Source organism: Gracilinanus agilis, chromosome 2 (genome assembly GCF_016433145.1).
Source record: "Gracilinanus agilis isolate LMUSP501 chromosome 2, AgileGrace, whole genome shotgun sequence".
Classification (NCBI taxonomy): Eukaryota; Metazoa; Chordata; class Mammalia; order Didelphimorphia; family Didelphidae; genus Gracilinanus; species Gracilinanus agilis.
In genome coordinates this window covers 538,975,260-538,999,094 of record NC_058131.1, presented here as the reverse complement: position 1 = coordinate 538,999,094, position 23,835 = coordinate 538,975,260, and the positions used below count along the sequence as shown (strand labels likewise).

At 36.9% G+C, this 23,835-nt stretch overlaps 1 protein-coding gene and 1 pseudogene across 1 annotated transcript; one reads left to right on the top strand and one right to left on the bottom strand.

Moving 5' to 3' along the window:
- The first annotated feature begins 595 nt into the window (after nt 1-595).
- EMC7 (ER membrane protein complex subunit 7) lies at nt 596-22,146 on the top strand. Its single transcript, XM_044662234.1, has 5 exons — nt 596-894; nt 4,436-4,555; nt 7,405-7,543; nt 18,532-18,612; nt 21,661-22,146. The coding sequence occupies exons 1-5, from the start codon at nt 662-664 to the stop codon at nt 21,811-21,813; spliced, it is 726 nt and encodes a 241-aa protein (XP_044518169.1). The 5' UTR covers nt 596-661; the 3' UTR covers nt 21,814-22,146.
- On the bottom strand, nt 7,840-10,663 carry LOC123236611 (annotated as a pseudogene).
- Nucleotides 22,147-23,835: the final 1,689 nt, after the last annotated feature.

Below are 23,835 nucleotides of genomic sequence, written 5' to 3'. Positions count from 1 at the left end.
GGGACCGTGACTTAAAAAGCGTAGGAGCCCCTCTATTATTGGATAAAACTTGCTCCATTAATCTTAAAGGGTGGGTGGATGGGTGTGGGCGTGTGTGTAAAAGGTACGCAGTGCTTGGTGTTATGTGAATGCAAAAGGTATAATGTGCTGTTAGAACCAGTAGACTTGCCCTGCAGACGCCACTGCCTTGGACCTGGCCCAGCGACTACTTCCCTTCCAGCTCCTAAAAAGTACGACCTCGGGGGCACCAGGACACCGTCTCTCCTTTCCTCCTGAATCATGCTGCTAAGTGATACTGCCATTCTTAAGACGCTGAGCAGAAACACGAGTTTGCCCCGCCGGATAAGCCAGTAGCCTGCCCTCCCAAGCCACGTGATTCGATATAGACATTCGCTAGTTTTCCGGTACGACCGGAGGAGGAAAAGGAAGAGCACTAGAGCTGTTTCACTCGCTTCCCCAACCCTCGCTTCTACTTCCGTCAGGTCAGCCCCAGGTCAGTCTCCATTCTTTCCTTTCGCGGTTCGTTCCCAAAGTCGCAGAACAAGTTCCGGCGCGAGGTGATGACATCAGAAAGCCGGTTAGCGGAGGCTGCTGGGACATTGATAGTAGAGAGAAATCGGTGCTTCCGGCCAGCCTCCCCCCCGCCCCCAGGACGGTTGTCATGGCTGCCGTGCAGTGGGGTCTCGTCTCGGTCCTGCTGCTGTTGCTACCCGCCTCTTCTCAGTGTTCGGAGGGGGCGGGGGCGGCCTCCGAGGGACCGGGTGGGAGCGGGGGCGGCTTTGGGGAGCGCTTTAAGATAGAGGGGCGAGCAGTGGTACCGGGAGTGAAGCCTCAGGACTGGATCGCCGGGGCCCGGGTATTGGTAGACGGTGAGGAGCATGTCGGCTTTCTCAAGTGAGTGTCACCGCGGTGGGGAGGGAGTGACGGGGAGCCAGGCCCGGAGCTGTGTCATTGGCCGAGTCCCGGCCTTCCGCACTTACTAAGCGCTTGCTCTGTGCCAGGCGCTCTGTTAAACAGAGTGGGGGGTTTCCACGAGCTGAGCCGAACCCCATCTCACTGGTAGAAGCCTTCTGGTGGGAACAGGTGAAGTAGGTCTGTAGGGAGAGCCTGACAGAAGCACCCCGAAGCGAGGCACACCAAGGGTTACTGTCCTGTCCCCTAAGTGGTAACGGTGGATATTCGACCCTGGGCTTAGCCAGTAGGGCGTTAGCCCTTTTTCTCTCCACCCTTCCTCCTTTCCCCAGGTAAAATTGGCACCCTATTGGGTTGGTCTGTATGGACAGATCAACCTTAGGTGCCACCTACACTTTATTTTTCTTGCCTTTTTTTTTTTTTAATGTATGTTTTGCATTCGAGATATGACTCCAGACCTCATTGCAATTTTTCCAGTTTCTCTGCTGAGAGTTACTGAGCAAGTGGGAATTATAAAGCTTTTCCCAAGGGGCATTTGACTACATAGCTAGGCCGCTAAGTACACTGCACTCAAATTAATGAAATCTGAATCTCTAATCAAAACACCTTTTACTAGAGGCTGAGGAGGTGGAGAAGAGGAATGAATTGTCCTTTTTTTTCACTGTTGGATCCACAGGGGACATTTACAGCAGAACCTAACTCATTTATATTGGGCTTCTCGGTTTCTCTATTTTCATTTACTGGTTTTCCTTTTTGTAGCATTGGGTTTTGAGGCCAAATCAGGCGACTGCCAAATCTAGTGGTAGATGGCATGACCACCCTGTCAGATTTCTTAGTGCTCTAGTGCTTCAGTATCTTGCATTTCAGATGTCTTGGTGCAAGGATTTAAAAAAATAGATACTTATGTTTCCTATTAAAAAATTAAAAGATGGAGGCAGCTGGGTGGCTCAGTGGATTGAAAGCCAGGCCTAGAGATGAGAGGTCCTAGGTTCAAATATGACCTCAAATACTTCCTAGTTGTGTTACCTTGGACAAGTCATTTGATCCCCATTGCCTAGCCCTTACCACTCTTCTGCCTGGGAACCAATATACAGTATTGATTCTATGACACAAGGTAAGGGTTGAAGAAGAAGAAAAGATAAGGTGAAAAAGTCAGAAAATAAAACCTTTCTTTTGAATAATTGCCTTTTTAAAATATATAGTATAATATGAACAAAAGGTTGGGACCATTCTGTGCAATGAAAAGACTGGCTCTGGAGTCAGAACCTGAATTCTTTTCCCTCCTTTGAGCTTTTCTGATTATGTGACATTGGCCAAATCACTTAACTTCTTTAGACCTTAGTTTCCTCTTCTGTAAAGTGAAGACACTGAACTAGAAGTTTTCTGGTTTGGCTTTCAGCTCTATGTCAATAGACACAGACCACTTCTGCTCAGTAGATTTGAAGGTTTTATGCTGGAAGTCCAAAAGTGACATCTTTCAGGATTAATATTGATTAGTCATTATTAGGTCAGATTATGGAGGGATTCTCACCTGATCAAGGTGAGAGCCACCACCTAAGTACCAGCTGTCAATGCTTTTTACCATCTATAGCACATCTGTGGAAGCTGATTTGCCCACCCTAATAGTGTTTTATTGATGCATTTCCTTTCTTTGTTCTGTACTTAAAAGATAGGAAGTAAGTGTAGATATTAACACTGCTTGAAGTTTTTTTGCCTGGAAAGGGGGGTTAATTAAGCCCTTTTCTTCTTTTAGTAGAATTCCTTTGGTATATTTGTTTCCTATAGCATTTGACACCTAAATTTTTTTATATTAATTTGTAGTTAATTCTCCAACCTTCTGCCAGATTGTTTAAACCTTTGAGAAATGTTTAATAATAGGTGAAACTACTAGTATTCTGTTTTTGTTTTTTTTTTTTTTTAAACCCTCACCTTCCATCTTAGAATCAGTACTGTGTATTGGGTCTAAGGCAGAAGAGTGGTAAAGGCTAGGCAAATGGGGGTTAAGTGACTTGCCCAGGGCCACACAGCTAGGAAGTGTCTGAGGCCAGATCTGAACTCAGGACCTCTGGTCCCTGGACCTGGCTCTCAATCTACTGAGCCATCCAGCTGCCCCCTAGTATGCTGTTTTGATGTTTGTAATAACAAGGAGAACACTTATTGTGCCATTTATCATTGGATACTTTGGATATAGTTAATAATATAGTACATGCAAATTGTAAAACTGTCCAATATGTAGTGGTTAGCCATATCCTAATACTGAAAGCCAGTAACCAAAGGCTTTTAAGCTTTAAAACATATATTTATTTTTACAGTTACAAAAACTTTTCCCAAAAATAGCTTTTTAACTTTTCAAATAGTTTTTATTAATTTTGTTTTTTTAAAAGATGAGTCCAGTACATCTTGCTATACCTAATTTATATGTGGTCTGTAGTCAACTCCTGATTATGTTCACAGATTTTTTCAATTTTATATTTGTGTAATGCTTTATAGCTTTCTAAATACTTTTTATCATACTGTTTGAACCTTCAAACAACTCTATAAGGTAGGCAGAATATATACTCTGTCCCCATTTTACAAATGAGAGAGCAGAGGCTTATTATAGTTAAGTGATTTGTTCAAGGTCACTTAGCAAAGACATGGAGCTGAGTCTAGAGCTCAAATCTTAAGACTTCTACCTAATCCAGTTTTTTATTAAAGCATACTAAACAACTGAGAAGTCTAGTCTTTTGGCATTTAGAGATTTGAGAATATGAGATTGTTGTGAGGGTGGGTGGTGGGGAGTGGGGAGGAGACTTTTTTTTTTTTAAACCCATACCTTCTGTCTTAGAACCAATACGCACAAGAGTGGTAAGGGCTAGGCAATGGGGGTCAAGTGACTTACCCAGGGTAACATAACTAGGAAGTGTCTGAGGTCACATTTGAACCCAGGACCTCCCATCTTTGGGTCTGGCTCTCAATCCACTGAGCCACCCAGCTGCCCCCAAAAGGAGACTTTTTATAACAAGTTCCTTAGTGTCCCTTGCTGTACAGAATAGAAGTGTATCATTGCTTCTTTGGTAGATCCTTTTACTTCCCAGCTGCCAGAAAAAAATAGGACTATTCTTCTTTCTGAAGTGGTGGCTGGACTTCAGAGAATTCTACTTATTTTGGGGTCATGGTTTTCCTTTTCATAACAAAATTCCCAGCTGCTACAGTGACCCAAATCATTGGAATTATTTGTGGTTTTCAATTACCTATCTGTTGAGATAGATAACCATAGTTAACCAGTCTTTTAAGTAAAAGGCATTTGCAAACTCCTTACTGATATTTCTTCTCCTGAGAAGTAGATAATATTATTTATTATCATTTTGTAGCTGAAGAAACCTGAATGGTTGAAAGGGTACATTACTTGTCCTTGTCAATTGATTTTGGTATGATTTTTAAATAGTTTTAAAATAGAAGCATTGAAAATGTTGTATCTTGAGTTCAAGTAGAGAATAAATTATTTAATAAAAGTTACTGAAGTTGATTTTTATTTTTCCAGGACAGATGGAAGTTTTGTGGTTCATGACATACCTTCTGGTTCTTATGTTGTAGAAGTTATATCCCCAGCTTATAGGTTTGACCCTGTCCGGGTGGATATCACTTCAAAAGGAAAAATGAGGTGAGATTTCCTTAGTTATTTCTTTTAAGGGCTTTTGAACATTTTATTATATCCATTTATGCTTTGATTAAGATTTAGGCATTGCTTCTCATTCAGACCCTAGATTTTTTGGAAAACAAAAACAAAACTTTCAAAGAACCTTGTAGTTCCAGGGTGGTACACTGTGGAAATTCTAAAGTTGAACTCTCTTCTACTCTGGTTTGAATTGAATTTCTTTTTATATGTACAAGTATTATGTATCAAGTTAAAAGACATGGAATATCAAAGACTGTTGAACTTTTAGTTTGAATGTTATTTCCTTTGTACCTCCACAAACACTTTTTAAATTACATGCTGATTGATCCATTATTGTTGTAGCATTATTTTTAAGTTGAAAATAAAAATAAACTTATTTGTACTTCAAAAATAACTATCAGCTGTTTGCCAGGTGCAAATACTTCCAGTGCCCCTAATGACTATTTAATGTTGTGTTACTTTGGAGATTTCTCTTAATCTTCTCTTCCCTTGCTCTAGAATATTTAATTGGTAGCTGCAATTTAAAATTTCTGCAATAAGCTAGAAGCCCTTACAGTTACCCAACATTTAAAAAATTCATCCTATTTAGGTTACAAGAAGAGGAGAAAGAAAAGTGTTATGGTTGAGATGTATAATAGAGTGTTACCAGGTATTAGACCTTGTTCATAAGTTTAGGCTTTTGGTTTTCTTCTGTTTCACTTCTCTGACCAATTGGTGGTCCAATTTCTGACCAGTAAATATATGAACAAATTTTCAAGTAGCAGTATCTTATCTGAGAAGCAGCATAGTATTGTATATAGAAAACCTGACTTAAGAGGCAGGAAGACCTTGGTTCAAATCCTACCTTTGGCACATACTGACTGTGATCCTGAGCCAGAGTTTTTGTTTTCTATCTGAAAAATCATTTGACCTCTCTGCTTTTGTCTGGTAACAGGTCAGGAAATGTTGGCGCTAAAATTGTGTTTGTATCAAGGTTCCAGAGGTATCTGGAATTCTTGAGAATATATAAGGGGAAACATGTCAAATTTTAATAGAAAATGGAAGGGAAATTAGATAATGAATGGGGAAAGGAGAGGTTAGCAAGGGCAATAGCAATAAAAACATTTATTTATTTACTTATTTGCTTATTTATTTATTTATTTATTTAGTTTTAAGACCTTGTACTTCGGTGTATTGTCTCATAGGTGGAAGAATGGTAAGGGTGGGCAATGGGGGTCAAGTGACTTGCCCAGGGTCACACAGCTGGGAAGTGGCTAAAACGTTTATTTTTTGGAAAAGGTGACCAAATGTTTATATTCTTGGTCACATGCATCAAGAAGAAGCTGTCCTTTTAAATGATCCAGGTGAACTCTAAAAGGATCTATTGCAGCTATAGAAAAACTAAAGTATGTCAATTATTTTTTAAATTTCCATATCTAAGTGTTTTCAAACTGTTAGTTTACTTTGCCTCTAGCTTATAACTCTTACTAGTGATTGGAATTGCCCTGGAAACATAAATGCTATAGTCCTTCAAGCTTTAAAAAGAAGTTTTTGCTTCAGGAACATTTGAAGCCAAAGGATTTTTTCCTCTGGTACCTCTTGGTATTTCTTCTGCTTGACACAAGTACTGTATCATGGGAATCAAGTCCGAGGACAACAACATTTAAGGTCAACAATTTACATATTAGCAACCCAGAAACACTTATAACCAAAACAATCCCAATTTATAAAATTTTATCAGAAGTTACTATCACAGCTTTTTAAAAATAAATCAAATTAAAATGTTTTCAAGAACAATTGATCTGTGGAAGTAGTATATGCAAGGACATCTTTTAAAAATAATTTTATTTTCAAATTGTTCTGTGAAATTTCCTGATTGACAAAATTAATTATCACCTCCTCAGCAAAATAGCCTTTGCATGGATTAATTTTATTGTATGGATTCTGTGGGTACTAATATTTCTTTTATCATATATTGGCTAAAATAAAGCTTATTGGTTGAGGTTTAGAAATATTTTTATTATTTTTTGTGTATATAATGATATTCACATTAACGTTATTTAACCATTCCAGTCTCTGCCTATATTTTATAGTTCCATCACTGTGCTATATCTGAGGAACAAAGCAGGTAGAGAAATGATTGTGATTATTTACATTAAAATAAATGTTAATATATGCTTAACATTTGGTTTGCAAATGATGCCATCTGAGTAGAAATGAATACAATTTAATTTTCTCATTCCTGAACTTACTTTCTTAGATTTTAAAGCTTTTTTTTTTTTTTTGCAATTTTGCATTAAAGATTGGGTATGTCTATAATTCACATGCTGAGTGTGTAAATAAACAAGTGTTTAAAAATGCCTATGGTGGTAAAATAGCAAATGTAACTGTGGAATTATAAAATTTTAGACCTGGAAGGAGCCTTAGAGATTTAGTCTAATTTCCATGTTATATGATTGAGAAAACAGGTTCAGAGAGTTATACTTGACACTTAAACTGTAGATTGTGAGAACTGAAAGAGAACTTAAAGTTAATGGAGAAGAATAATTTAAGACTTAAGAATTTGAATGCCAAAAATATGTAGTCACTTACCTAATGTCACAATGCCAATTAATTATAATTAAGATTAAAATCTATGTCTCCTGGCTTGTTTTAATATTCTTTACAACAGTTTACTGAATGATTTGGTACTTTTAAAAATGGTTGTTTTAAAACATTTTAAAAATCAAAAGTGCAGGTCTGAAAACACTTGCAAAATTTTTATATATGAATGTAAGGCATCATATATTTGTACTTTCTGAATTAGTAATATTTTTATAGAATTATTTAGTTGTTTCTTATTGTTGTTTCACCAGAGCAAGATATGTTAATTACATTAAGACATCAGAAGTGGTCAGGTTACCCTATCCTCTTCAGATGAAATCTTCTGGTCCACCTTCCTACTTTATAAAAAGGGAGTCCTGGGGTTGGACGGATTTTCTGATGAACCCAATGGTATGTATTATGACAAACCTGAAACATCTTTATTAATTTTGAGTTAGTTTTTAGGTTACAATTCTCAGAATTCAATTTTTCTCAGCAATCAGTTAGATAGATAACCAAGGTAGTAGTAGATGGGTTACAAAGACTGTTGATTAAGGAGAAATGACTAGGGGATGAGAGATGAAAAGATTATGTTGGGAATCATTTTATGTTGAAAAGTGATATAGAAGTTGGAAATGTGCTCACTTTCGAAGGGGCCCTAAAGATGATCTAGTTCAGCCTTCTGCCCAGTTCAGGAATCCTTTCTACTATATTCCCAGCAGATGGTCATCCAGTCCCTGAATATTCCCAGTGGTGGTGAGTGCACTGCTTCCCAAGGTAGTCTATTACATTGTAAGAAAGCTCTCAATGTTAATTCTGAATTTTATTGAGCAGAAATCTTGTCACCATGTAATTTCTACCCTGGTTCTGCTTTTTCATATGACAGCATTTCACAATTTGAAGAGAGTTGTCATGTCTTCCTTTAGTTGTCTCTTTTCCAAACCAAACTTCCTCAGTAATATCTTCAGGCATTTTATGTACTTCATAATTTACTCATCCATTATTGTCCTGGTTATTTTTCTCCAGTTTTTGTCAGTGTCCTTCTTAAATATAGCAACTAAAATTACTCACAAATACTCTGTGGTTTAATAAGAATGCAATAAAATTGGAACTATGTGATAGGATAGGAACTTTTATTAATTTGGCCAAAATTGCTTTTTTAGCAGCTAGATTGCACTGTTGGTTCATATTGAACTTGTGGTCAACCAGATTCATGTCTTTTTTTATTTATTCATTTGTTTAAAATCCTTACTTTCTAAGTAACACTGTAAGAGAAAAGTCATCTCCCCTGACTATCCCTTCTGCCCCAGTTTTCCTCTGGGTTAACAATATTCCCATCCCCTTCAGCAGATCCTCTCATTGTCTAGTCATATGAGCTCCAGCTTGTCTCTGTCCTTCTGTAAATGTGGCATGTACTTAACATGGTGATCTAGATGTGGTGTGGAGTCAAGGTCAAAATAGAGCATAACCATTACTTCCTTTGTTCTGGGCGTTTTGCTTCTAGGTACCCTATAGTGACAGTTTTTTGGGTTGCTGTATTATAAGCTCATATTCAACTTTACATCTGCCAAAATGCCTTTTTAATAGACTTCTAATCCCTCCCCCATGTTGTACTTGTGGATCTGTGGTGTTAACTGAATTGGAAACAGATCCCTGTAGGCAACATACTGATTTAAGAAAAATTAAGATTATCTGTCTTGTATTATATTTTTATTTTTGTTAAACATTTTCCAGTTACATTTTAAACTGACTTGGCACATGCTCAGGTTTGACACCTCTTGTAAGGAATAATTGTTGAGCTCACATTTAGAGCTTTGCACCAATCACTATTCAATTCAGCCCCCAAACTCAGCCTGTTAGGATCTTTTTATATTCTTTTTCTGTCATTCAACATATTTGCTTTCCTTCTCAACTTTGTCCCCTTGGAGATTTGACAATAATGCCAACTATGACTCCATCCACTTATTGACATCCCTTATTGATAAAGATATTCAACAGCATCGTCAGTTAGTAAACACATTTTTTAAAAAAATTACAAATACTTTAATTACTTTTCTTAATTATATCATAACTTAAATAAAGATGTAGAGTACTTATACCCCACATTCTGCTATGTGTAAGGACTCCACCAGTTTTACATATTTCTGATATGCCCCAACTTTAAAAGGAAAAGATTTTTACCTTCCCGCATAATCTGTTTTCAACAGAACAAGATCTCAAACTTTTGAAGGTTCAGCAAGAACATTCTTCCTTGACATACAATATTGGATTTAGGGACCTTTATATAAAAAATTCTTGCAATGTATATCCATTTATATCATCTACAGGATTCGTATTATTGCTGTTTTGGGGGGGAAGGGGGAGAAGAATTTGATCTCTGCTTCTGAGGCTTTCACACAATGGTGATGTCTCCCCATGCTGGTTAACATGGACATCAGGTACCACTCTTCTGGCCTTCCTAATACCAACTGAATTCATAGAATCTCTACTGCTTCTGAGTTATTCCTGGGGTTTCTACTTAGGAGATGGGGAGATTCAGGCAGAGGAATAGGAGGCATATTAATTGTACTTTTACTACTCCCTAGAAGGACTCTTCCCTTTCTATAGGAATGAAAATCTTGAAATTCAAACTCTCAAACCCTCTCCAGTACAATCTAATCACACCAGCCCCTTTAGCTACTATGGTCTCTGATAAAGTCCTATCAAACTTCTTTCTTTCCTCTTTTTTTTTTTTTTTTTAAGTTCCATGAAATTTCGAGGGTTATCTGCCCTTTTATATTCTGATTCTCTTAAAGGATGCTAGTGCTAAGAGCATTGCATCCTGTCATGGGAGGCAAATGATGTCTTGTTTGCCAGAGTTCACTGTTGTTAGGGAAATATTAGCAAATTTCTAACATTCCCACCCCTTTGGCAAAAATACCTACAGGAAAAAAAAGGAGAAATCATTTGATATTACAATAAGTACAAAGTGCATAATTTTTTCATTGAAATATACCCTTTTAAGTCTAGTAAAATGTTTGTATGGATGCTATCAATTGTCAACAATAGTACATTTTGTACTATGGAGGATTTCTTGAAAGGAAAGAGGAAATTTTTGAATAATGGTGTAATATTAGTCACTTGCTTTGAAATATTGTTTTAAAACTATTATGTGCAAATTTTATCTTAGAAAACTTAGTTAAAATCATATAGAAATATAAAAGTGGAAGCCAGAAAGTTATTCCATGCAAATAAACAGATATTTGCTTGTAGTTCTTGGTATCTAAAATCTTCCCACACATTGAGCAGATGCCTTTTTTGGTAAGCACAGCTTTGGCAATAATGAGAATCTGGTTGATGCACAGAATTTTTACAAATTCTTCAAATGGTGAATTTATTCTTTACATATGAGTCAAATTTTGCTTTCTTTGAAGTCAAAGCCTTGTTTTCATTTAATTTCCTCCTACTATTTTCTGTAGTGTTCCTTGCTCCATTCTTCATAACAGTACCAAGTTTGGGTTTGTTTTTTTTTTCACATTTTTCACAAACCATTCTGTCAGAGTGACCAACTCGGTTTAATTACTTTCCAAAAAGGCAATAACCACTTATTAAATGATTGAGTTCCTGCTATGTGCCACTTAGCACTGTGCTAAGTGCTAGAGACGTGAAGAAAGGGCAAAGCCAGTTGCCCTCAGGGAATTCACAATCTAATGTTGGGGACAAAAAACAAACAACTATGTACAAACAAGATACACAAGAAATAATTTAAGAGAGAAAGGCATTAGAATTAAGAAGGGCTGAAAAGTCTTCCTGTAGAAGATAGAATTTAATTAAGACCTAAAGGAAGCCAGGAAGCAGAGATGAAGAGGAAGAGCATTCCAGGAACAGGGGACAACCAGAGAAAATGCTCAAGAGTTGAAAGATGGAATTTCTTGTTGATAGAATAGTGAGGGAGCAAGTGTCACTGGTAAGAGGCTAAATTTTGAAGGATTTTGAGTGCTAAACAGAAGATTTTCTATTTGATCTTGGAGGTGATAGGGGACCACTGGAGTTTATTCAGTAAGGGAGTGACATCTTCTGCACTTTAGAAAAATTACTTTGGTGACTGAATCTATTGGAGAAGGAAGAGACTTGAGGTAGACAGACCTACCACCATCAGGCTATTAGAATAATCAAGATAGGAGGTGATGAGGGCCTGTGCCAGAGTGGTGGCAATGTTAGAGGAAAGAAGGGGACATATTCAAGAGATATTCCAAAGGTGAAATCGATAGGCAACAGATTGGATATAGGGGAGGGGGTAAGAGATAGTGAGGAATCCAAGATGACACCTAGGTTGCAAACCTGAGGTATTGAGAGGATGATATTGCCCTCTACACTAATAAGCAAGTTTCAGAATCGTTAAGGGGAAAGATAATGAGTTTGATTGTGGACGTGTTAAGATGTTTACTGGACATCCAGTAAACTGAAAAGCAGTTGAGATGATATTGGAAGTCAGTAGAGGTTGGAGCAGGATAGGTAGAATTTGAGGATCATCAGCATAAAGATGGTAATTAAATTCATGGGAGCTGATGAGATCACCAAGTGAAGTATGTAGAGGAAGAAGAGAAAAGAGCCAGGGCAGGACATTGTGGGATATTTATTATTAGAGAGCATGATCAGAATGAGAATCCAGCAAAGGAGACTGAGAAGGGGCAGTGAGATATAAGAACCAAAAGAGGAGGGTGATGTCAGAGGTTATAGAAAGGTCAAGGAGACTTTGGAAAGAGGAATTTTGGTGCTGGGATAAGGTTGGAAGCCTGATTGTAAGGGGTTAAGAAAAGAATGACAGGAGAGAAAGTGGAGGCACCTATTGTAGATGGCCTTTTTAAAGAGTTTTGGTACAAAGGGCAATAGAAATAGAGGGTAGTAGTTGGCAGAGATGGGAGGATCAAGGGAAGATTTTTTTTCAGGATGAGGGAGACATGGGCATATTTGAAGACAGTAGGGAATGAGCCAGTAGAAATAGAGATTGAAAATAAGCAAGAGAGGTTTTGCATAGGACAGAATCTCTAAGACATTCCCGAGTTGCTGAAAATAAGCAAGAGAGGTTTTGCATAGGACAGAATCTCTAAGACATTCCCGAGTTGCCATTAAGCCATTAATGTTTACTCTTTTGGTCTGGCCATTCAGCTATTTCTGAGTCTACTACATGTATTATTAACTAGCCTACATTTTTCTATCTTGTCCAATGATAACATGAGTTATCTTAGTCAAATGCAGTGTTAGAATCACTAACTGTAGTGTTTTCTTATGAATAACCTAAAACAGAAATGAGGAGGCAGCTGGGTGGTTCAGTGGGTTGAGAGTCAGACCTTGAGGTGGGAAGTCCCAGGTTCAAATTTAACCTCAGACATTTCCTAGCTATGTGACCCTGAGCAAGTCACTTAACCCCCATTGCCTAGCCCTTACCACTCTTCTGCCTTAAAATCAATAAAGGTAAGGGATAAAAAAAAAAGTGAAGTCAATACATGACATCTTTTGTTTTTACATCAGAGTAATTTCTACATTGGCCTCTCAAAATATTTTCTATCAAAGAAATGATTTAAATAATAAACCTGTACATTGACAGTTTTGTACTTTTTTGTATGTTTTGTACTTTTCTGTCTCCTGCAAGGAAATATGTCTTTTTTTGTTTTGTAGAATTTTTGATTCTTCAGTTACTCTGCTTGGTTTCCTCTAGTAATCTTTTAATTTACATTGTTGGGATCTTTGGGTATATTCCCTTGATTCTGGTTTATTTTATTTACTCTATTGATTCATTCAAATTTCCCCATTTTTCTCTGAATTCTCATATTTGTCTTTTCTTTCATATTCATATGCCATTGCTTATGCAAACTTTCCTCAAAGGACACATGTTTTTCTTTCCAGTACTTTATCATAAAAGGTAGTTCTTAAGAATATTTTTTTATATACCGAACTTTTTGGTGGCTCTTTGGTATATATGTGGTGAATTACTTTGTCAGACAAGTATCATGAACTATTCTTGATGAAGCCATGCTGGCTCTTTGCTTATTTTCCTAGATATGTTTTAACTCTTTAATAATACCTTCTAAATTTTTTCTAAGAATCTAAAGGCTTATGGTTTGCTTTTTCCCCACTCTTCTCTTTTTTGGAAAAATGGGACAATGTAAACCTTTCCCAGTACTATAGTACATCTCACTGACGATAATGATCACACTTGTTTGTTCTTTCAGCATCTCATGATACAGTTTTTCTAAACCTGGTGATTTGAACTCATGGAAGGTAGCTAATTGCTCTCTTAAATTCGGTTTATCTTGGATTTCTACTCTGCTAAACATTCTTGTTTTGCCCTTCCCAGTCCAAAGGTCTTCCTGAATGAGAAAACAGAAGGAAAATGAGTTCACTGTGGATCTTTGTATCTATCCACCCCAAACCATTCGTTCTTTTCATTTTCTTTTGCTTCTCAGATAGTGAACATACCCTTTTTATTGCTCTCCTTAGCATTCATAGCCACTCAGAGTTCATTCTGGGCTTTAAATAATATCTTCTAACTGCTGTTATTTTCATAATACACTACTCTTTGTATTCATTGTTAGTTACTTGTCCTTGCTTCTGTCCTGTGTGTGTATAAATAACCTTTACCTTCTGTCTTAGAATTGAAAGTAAGGTAGAAAAGAGGATAGGGCTAAGAAATTGGGGTTACACGACTAGGAAATGGGTGCGGCCATATTTGAACCCAGATCCTCCCAACTCCAGGCCTAGTTCTCTATCCCACTGTACTATCTATCTGTCCCTTTCTGTGGGTATCTTAAAAAAAAAAAAGTCAATGTGGTAAGGCATTATGGTGACAGCCGTTGTTTTTTTCTAGCAGCTGCTTCTCTTTGTTTTCAAAGTTTATTTTGTCTTGTGTCATCAGAATTTCATTCTTGAGTTTCCTGGCCTTCTTGGGCCAGCCAATTCCTTCTATAAAATAATTAGGTCACTGAATCCCATCTATCATTTTTCCAAATTCTTTGGACTTGCTTCTGTGAAACCTAAAATGCACATCAAACCATATCTGGCTTTCCTCTCCTTTTATTATGCACTCTATAATAAAGTGTTCCCTTCCCCTAAGTACTGAACATTTCTAATTTAGAAATCAGTTCTTTCTTGTTAGAATTACACCCCAAAAGGCAATTTCCTTTATTTCTTCTGTCATAGGCTCATTCTCCTCTCAGTTCTGTGTTTTATGAAGTTATATTGCCTAAAAAGTTTTATCTTTCTCATTGTGCTTTCTTAGACTTTCATTAGATAACTTAATTCTTTGAGTGCCTCCAGTGTTTGTTTTTCATTGAGATCATTGCAAAGGTAAAATCAGAAGATAGAGTACAAATCTGTTTTCCCTCTTTTGTGCCCTGGGATCCACAGCTGCTTTTTTCTTATGAACTTGTTGAGAAGTTTAGGGTACATATCCAGCTGTACTCAGTATTTCATTCCTTCAATATTATAAAGTGTCAGGTATGGCCACTTTCCCCCTTCCCCAGGGATCCTTTACTCTCCAGGTCATCATCGAGTTTTGCTGTTGTTAGAAATAAATGCTGAATTGGGGGCAGCTGGGTAGCTCAGTGGATTGAGAGCCAGGCCTAGAGACAGGAGGTCCTAGGTTCAAATCTGGCCTCAGAAACTTCCCAGCTGTGTGACCCTGGGCAAGTCACTTGACCCCCATTGCCTACCCTTACCACTCTTCCACCTATAAGTCAATACACAGAAGTTAAGGGTTTAAAATAAAAAAAATAATTAAAAAAAAGGAAAGAAATGCTGAATAAAAATTTCTTGATATTTTCTCTATGTTTGTGAATTGGAATGTCTAGAAAGTTAAGAATTTTTTACACAGCATCATAGCATTTTAAAACTGGAAAGGTAACTTAAGTGATCACATAGTATAATCCTCTTGTTTTACTGATGGGGAAACTGAGGCCCTGTGAGTTGACCATGGTCACATAGAAAGTTAATGATACTTTCAGACTAGAATCTATATTTCCTGATTCTTTATATGATATACTTCCTACATCCACTTTTTTAAGCAGTCTGAAACCAGTTGCAGGCTGGTTAAAATTCCTAATCCCAAGTAGATTGTCATTCCATCAGTTTTGCTTATCTTTTATTTTATGTCCCAAGCATCTTTCATTTTATGTATTTCTCATTCTCTGTCACTAAATATAAAAACAAATTCAATGATGGTAATATTAAAAATCTTACCACATTTCAAATTATAGCAATTCAATTTTTTATCTAAAACTTTTAGTTCTTTCAATTTGCATAGGAAAAAAGCACATTTACAAACTTTATTGAGTTGTGGAATAGAGTGAACTTGAAGTTATATGTGTTGTAAAAACAATTAAACACTTAGACAATCTGCTGTAGTTAGCTTTCTATTTGGGGACCATTCAAATGCATACCTTCTGTGCTTGTTACCCTTCTGTAGGACAGCCCCATGGTCTGGAGTTTTCTGTGTTCACTGAACTGAGACATTAAATCTGAGATGGAGATAGTGGGTGGTGCTAATAATGAAGGGTTATTTCATATGGCATTCATTTAAACAACCTTCTTAGAGTGTACATGTAAAATGTCAGGTTTTCAGAGGAATAACATGCTATTTGTTAACTTGGAACACAGAAACAGAATATTGAAGCAGTAAGTTTAGGTTTTGAAAATTAATTTCTAAGAGTGAAATTGAATTAGTTTCCATAGGACATGGGTAAAATAGAAGGTACTTTTCTGTCAATATCATGGTCCACACTGTAAGGGTGTGAAAGGGGGGGTTTATGGGTTCAATATATTAAAAGATGGTCGCCAGAGGATTGAACTATTATCAATACTCAATTAAGAATAATCTCAAATCAAAATTGACTCTTCTGGAAGTTTATTTATATGAGAGAAGAGAGAGGAAGTAAGGAAATAAGAATCTATCCCACTAATTAATCCAGGTAGATCTTAACCCTCAGCCGAGGGTTAAAGGGCCTGAGGCCCAGAGGTGAATGGAGCAAACTTCATTCACAGAGTCTATAAAAGTTCTTAATAGAAGTTCAGGAAGATTCATTCTTTAAACTCATCACATGGAACAGTCTCTGTCACGAACCAGCAAAGCTCCCTCAGGTCGCCTTCACAAAACCAGAAGTCCTCACTCACTCAACTCTCTTTTTAAAGAGGTCACCCATGCGTCCAGTGCCCTCCCCTAGCCTGCTTGTTCAATCACAACAGATGATTCTCACAGAACGCCTACGGGGCGGGTCAGTCGATTCTGATTTGTCACTCACTCCAGCATGTGGCTTAGGACCTCCCAAGATTGGAGGTACTCTCACCCTTGGTGATCAAATCCAAAGATGGGCAGTGTAGACTTAATCCAGTTATCACAACACCTTTACTCTTTCCACTGATCCATTCTTTTTTTTCCTGCCCCTTCATACCTATTAAGATATTTCAGGAGCCATATATTAGAGCATTTTTTTTTCTCTAAAGAAAGTACAGTCATCTCAGCCGCCTTAATGTCCACATTCAATAATATATACCATAATAAATTGAAATAGCCTTGCTATTAGTAAACAGAATTCTACTTTATTTAAGTCTAATAATATACTCAGCAACCCAGCTCACCTTCATACAAAATAGGGAAATTGATTCATCCAACACTTTTTGCCTATTACTTGAATAATATATGTTAGGTAGTAGGAGAGAAACAAAGATGAATAAAATATAGTTCCTGGTAGGCATGATGGTGCTTATCTGTTCTGCATGTTACTGGGGAATGCCAAGGCTGGTGGATCACTTGAGTTTGGGAGTTTTGAGCAATAGTTGGAATAAAGTAGATCAGGTGTCTACACAAAGTCTGTCGCCAGTATAGTGAGCTCTTATAGAGGGTGACAAAGCTGCCAGAGGAGGGTTGGAAAAATTAAGCACGGTATAGCTTCTGTGCTATAATAAGAATTGGGTTCTAGTTTGAGTGAGATGGGGAGACCAAATCTCCCAAAATAAAACACAAAACCATAGTTCCCATCCTCAGAGCAATAGCAGCAGCAGCAGCAGTTGTCATCACAGTTGTAGTAGCAACAGTTGAAGAATAGCTAACATCAATATAATACTTTAGATTTTGTGAAATACTGTACTTGCATTAATTCTTTTGATCCTCTCAACAACTCTGTGAAGTACACATATATCAAGGGGACAAATAAATATGAATTAAGCTTTTATAAGTGACATAAGATGAGGTGAGGGAGAATCATTTCCACCTTGGGCAGTTAGTGAGAGCTCCATGGAGAAGGTAGGCTTTAGCATTAGAAAAGAATGGTTAGGATTTCATATAATGTAAAATAGCCAGTGAGTACAATGATATGTACAGTGGTCAGAGGCTAGAAAGAAAAAGTTAGAAGGGTCATTGGAGGGGAAGTGTGTACCCAGCAATGTACTTTTATTTTTCCTACCTTTAATTGAAATCATAGGTAGAATAAAGTTGGGAATTTTGGAAAGGTGGGCAGAGCTAAGGCCAAGCTTTGGATGGATGTTCTTTTTCTCTTAAGGCTGCTAGAGATGGAAAAAAAAAAAAAAGAAAGGAATGATTTCTATTTTTTTACATTATTTTAAGAAATATTGTGAAATTCTTAATATTGCTATTGTTTATATTTTGTTTTAAACTTTAAAGCACTTTATGTGCATTATTTCTTTTGATTATGAAGTAGCTCTATAAGGTAGACATTTTGCAAAATAGAAACCTGATACACAGAGGTTTAAGTGACTTGCCATTGTGTGTCTCATATCTAGTGTGTCCCATGGGTAAGTTTTTTTTTTAACTCTTACCTTCTGTCTTAGATACAATATTGTGCATTGGTTCCATGGCAGAAGAGTAGTAGGGGCTAGGCAGTGGGGTTAAGTGACTTGCGCAGGGTCACACAACTAAGAAATGTCTGAAGTCAAATTTGAACCCAAGACTTTCCATTTCTAGGCCTGGCTCTCGATCTGCTGAGCCACCTAGCTGCCCCTTCTTTGGGTAAGTTTTGAATCCAGGTTTTCTGACCCTCTAAGTCTAATGTTTGTTTACTACGCCATGTTCCCACTGACATATAGCACTCTTAGGAGGCAAGACATTCCCAACAATCTAAACAGAAACAATTGACTAAAAGATTGGTAGTCACCCATATACCAGTTACCAAATGTCAAGGGATATACTTTGTTATATTAGCAACAGTATTTGGGAATGTGTTAGATTATCCAAATCAAGTTATTTTTATCCCGAAAATAATCATTTGAGAGGTTGTGGATTGCTGCTTTTATTCTTCTGTCCACTTGTGTTTGGGGTTTGGATTCCTAAATCAGTTTATACATAATAGTTGTTAAGCTGCTTCTATTTGGCAGAAGAATTTTCTGAATTCTTGTTTTATCTTCTCTAGGTTATGATGATGGTACTTCCATTACTGATATTTGTGCTTCTACCCAAAGTTGTCAATACAAGTGATCCTGACATGAGACGGGTAAGAACATTGTTTAGTTCAAGTTCTTTGATAATGTCTAGTTGTTCAGATTTGGGTGCCAAAAAAAGATATTGGGTTTTTCCCATCCTTAGCCTACTTACAGATTAGCTTAACATGTAGATTGGGCTGTATATGTTCTTGTGGGGCATGAACTGAGGAATAAGAAAAGGAAAGTTACAGAAATAAGAAGAAACCCAGGAAACTGTGATGGATCAGTTAGCAAATATTAAGTGCCTTCTTTGTGCCAGGCATCACCCTGGGACCCAAGATACAGGGGGGAAAAACCTCATTCCTTAGTCAAAGAGATTTTTAAAAAAAAGGCCACAACTTTTGTGTAAAAATAAATTTAAGCTAATATTCTGGCATTACCCCAATTCACTTGCTTTGACTCTATTATATATTTAAGTAGATATAAATTTTAAAACATTGCTCTGAGAAAATTCAACCAAGTTTGCAGATGAAAAAAAATAAGTTTCACATGGATCAATCATTACATTGTTCAGATATTCCAAAACAAAAACCAACATCACTACTTGTTTTTCCCCCTAATTAATTGTCAGATGAGAACATGTACATATATGAACAAGGTTCTTAAATTCAAGGTAGAGTAGGTGATGTCAGAAATAATTGGGGAATCAGGAAAGGCTTCATGTATAATGTGTTATTTGTGCTCTGTCTTGGAGGGCGGGGGGGTGTTCTATGAGCTAGAGTTGCATTCCAGGCATAGGGGGGTAGCCAGGGTAAAGGCATGGAGAAGGAAGATAATTGAGTGTTATGTGTGAGGGTCAGAGACCAGGCTAATTTGTTTAAACCTTTAAGACTGCAAAAAGATAGAGAGCCAGACCTGGAGATGGGAGGTCCTGGGTTCAGGTCTTAAGCTCACTTGCCTAGCCCATATTGCTCTTCTGCCTTGGAACTGATACTTACTATCAATTCTAAGACAGAAGGTAAGGGTTTTTTTTAAAAAAGAGTGCAAGAAATTGTGCATTGGCTAAGGGAGATTAGGTGGGGTTGGGGGAGAGGAAAAGAACATGAAATATGTAACTAGGAGAAAATATTCAAAATAAAAATTAAAAAAATAAAAAGAGTGCAAGAAGAGAAATTGTATAAGGAGCCTGGAAAATAGGTTGAGGACCAGGTTGTAAAGGACTTTAAAAGCCAAACAAAGTATGTTTATATTTACGTAATATAACCATGAGGAGGGAAAGGGTGGTTAGCAGTGTCAAGTGCTATAGAGAGGTTGAGGAAGTTGAAGAGTGAGAACATGTTCATTGCTTTTGGTAATTAAAAGGTCATTGATGACCTTTTGAGGGGGCATTTTCAGTAAAGTAGTTGGGGTGGGAAAATAGGGATGTGGTAAATGACACCAGTTCACAGGGTTGTTGTGGGAATTCTAAAGTGCCTAAGAGGCTGCCTGGATAGAGAAGAGCTGAGCTCATATCCTCCCACACACACTCCCTTGACCTTGAACATACCATCTAACCTCTATCAGCCTTAGTTTCTTCATGTGTAAAAGTGAAGGTTATAAAAGCACTTACTTTACAGTGGGATGATGAACAAATATGACGTGCACTCTGCAAACCTTAAGCCACCATTTAAATGGTTGTTATTGTATAAATGTGAGTTGTGGTTCTTCCTTCGGGGCAGACAGGTAAAATGAGAGGTAAGCAACCATTTCCTTCCAGATATTTTAAGAGTTGGTACTTCTGTTGTCTTTTAGATTCACATTGCCTTGTTTTATAGTGTTCAGTTAGATCTAACTCCACTCCCCCACCCCCACCCCACCCAAGACTGTATCATGCTTAATTAGAACTGAAGAACTTATAAGTTATTTCTCAAATTTTCCTTTGTATATGGCCTAACTCACCTATTTTACTGCTCTTGAAAGCAGCCTCCTCTGTGGTCTGGGAAATATCTCAGAGCTTTTCTTTTGAAGTTTTCTTTGCTTTGAGGGCAGAGATTGGAATTGACCAGTGAAAGTATTCTTCCTATGAAGCTAAGTAAAAACAATAATTCAGTTGTATTAGCCTTGGTTATTTGCTAAATTAAGTTAGATTTTAAAAGAGCTAGGGTTTGTTATTAAAGCATTTTGGGTTACCTTAAGAGGAAATTTATTCCAGCAAAAGGTTTTAATGAAGGGAAAAAAAATGACCTTTAATAAGCAGTAGATTAGATTGGTATAATGGCTTAATATTTCCTAGAATACTTCTGTAAGGGAAGGAAGGATGATTAAAGGATAAATATCTCCTATGTTTCCTTATTCTGGCTTTTTTTTTGTTACAGATTTTTTGGTGCCTCTTATTTCAAATACCAATATGAAGTCCCTCAGAACATAGGATTATAATATTTAAAGCTGGAAGGAACTTTAGAGATATCTTCTAATATATTTTTCTCATTTTTAAGATGAAGAAACTGAGATCTGGAGAGGCTCCACAGTCATAGATTTCTTCCTTGTGAAGAGATAACTCTTCCAAATACTAGTTACCTTTTTTAGCATCAGATTGACATATTAATAGATTACAAATAATTATGTGGATTCAGAGAACACACAGTTTAAAATACTACTTGAATCAAATTAGCAAATATTTTTTATGCACCTACTGTATGCTTAGTGTTTGAGGGCACAAAAGAAACATAAAATATGATTCCTAATGATTTGGAGTGAATCAGTTTGACTTTGGCTATTTTGTAAAATTACTAGTTTATATGAACATTGGCTTTCTGTGAAAGTGTTATGTAGCCTTATAGCATCATTATTCTGTGGTGCTAACACTATGACCTTCATCTATCAGTTTAGCTCAGTTGCTCTTCCCAAGGTCCTTGAATTGGGTTGAAAAAAAATTTTATAGCTATATTTCTATTATAGTTGGTCCCCTTTATCATTCTGTGTATTTTGTTTTCTGCATTTAAAAACATTGTTTTGAGGAATCTATAATACCCCATAATCACACACACGTTAAGAATTTGTGCTTTAGTAGATGTCAAAAATGAGTAAACCTAAAAACTTGTGGCACATCTCTCACGTCATTGTGCTGTGTCTTCTTGCAGGAGATGGAGCAGTCAATGAATATGTTGAATTCCAATCATGAGCTGCCTGATGTTTCAGAGTTTATGACAAGACTCTTCTCTTCAAAATCCTCCAGCAAGTCCAGCAGTGGCAGCAGTAAGACAGGCAAAAGCGGGGCTGGCAAAAGGAGGTAGTCAGGTGGTCCAAAGCTGGCATTTGCACAAACACTCGACGATACTGGGTGGCATCCAAGTCTTGGAGAACTTCACAAAGCAACTACTGTAAACTTGAACCAACCTGAAAGTTGCTCTCTTGCAACTGTTGTATGTGATGTAACTTTTTAGCTCATTTAAACTGTTTGGTACTTGGTACGCTGAAGATAACCCAGATCCCATCCTTTACCATATGAGGTCAATATTGATGTCACTGAATTAATTACAGTGCCCTGTAGAGAATGACATAAATAAACTAAATTATATGAAGTGCTATACATTATGTATAATAAAATAAGTCTTAATCCAGAGCCATTGTTATCTATTTTTTGCCCTTTTTCTAATGTTCTCTTAGTTTTGCTGATGCAACTTTATTTTGCTATATGTGTTTTGGGCATGAAGCTTTATTCTTCTGAAAAGTGGTGGTACTGAAGGAAGAAAATGATTTTTTCAATTTTTTGGTTTTTTTTTTTTTTAAGGTAGCATATGCAGTGCTATTGAGTCTGAGAATAGATTTTGGTGTGTTCATATTTTTCAGACTCCTTAAAGATACTAATTTATCTGTACAATGGCTGAAATATAATAAACCCTCTACATTTGAGAGAGCTTTAACAGCAGTGCAACTGTGTAGTTTAAATATAATTTCTCTCTTTTTTAAACCCTTACCTTTGATCTTGGAATCAATACTGTGGATTGGTTCCAAGGTAGAAGAGAGGTAAAGACTAGGTAATGGAGGTTTAAGTGACTTGCCTCCATCTCACAGAAGTGTCTGAGGCCAGCTTTGAACCCAGGACCTCCTGTCTCAAGAAATGTAACCTTGGTATTGCCATTTTAAAATATGAATGTAGATGTTGGGGTAAATGATAAAACAAAAGGTTAAATTTGATAGTAACTTGTTGCTCACTTTAAAAAAAATTTTTTTGATGCTATTTTCTTTTTTTTATAATATCACTTCTTAATAATTTCCCCCACTGCCTACCCAGTAGAACAAATACATAGTCAAACAAAATAAATCAATAAATTAGCTATGTTTGAAAATATAGGCATCATCCTTTAGTTAACTGTCTCTTTAGTAAGAGACAGCAGGCATGTTTTACTAGAAGTCTTTTTAAGTCACAACTGGACACTGCATTCATCAGAGTTAGAAGTCCTTCAAAGTTATTTTTCTTTTTGTTGTGGTCAGTCTATAGATATTATCCTGGTTCTTTGCATCAGTTTATACAGTTTTCCTTAGTATCTCTGATTTATTATTATTTTTTGTATACTACTCTTTCATTATATTCTTTTTTTAAACCTAAGAGTAATAAGGGGAAGTCATTGGGGGTTAAGTGACTTGCCCTGAGGGTCATACAGCTAGGAAGGTGTTTGAGACTATATTTGAATCCAGAACCTCCCATCTCTATGTCTGGATCTCAATCCATTGAGCCATCTCACTGCTCCCCATTGCATACTTCTTAAGTGTGTAGTGTGTGTTTATTTTACATTTATAATATTCCCCTCCCACCATGAACAAAACTAAAAAAATAAAACCCTCTGCAAGACAGATCCCTACATTGGCTGTGCCCCAAAATATATATATATATATATATCTGAATTTTTAGTTGTTCATCTCTGATAGGAGGTGGTCAGTGTTTCATCTTCAATCCTCTGAACCAGTAGTTTGTCATTGCAGTAATCAGAGTTCTAAAGTCTTTAAAAGTTTTTTTCTCTATAATATGATTGTATAAATTATTCAGATTCAGCTCCTATTTCTCTGCATTAGTTCCCAAAAGTTTTCCCAGTTCCCTCTGAAACTTATATTCTACTATGTGGGATGCGGACATTCATGGGCAGATCTATAGGCCATAAGAAATAATTGGAGGAGAGTAGATGGTAGAATCTAAAAAGAAGAAGATGGTACTTGAACTGATCTTTGAAGGAATAAGGAGATTTCAAGGGGCAGTATAGAGGGAAAGCATTCTGGACATGGGAGCATAGATAGCCTGTATATAGGCATGGAAGTGG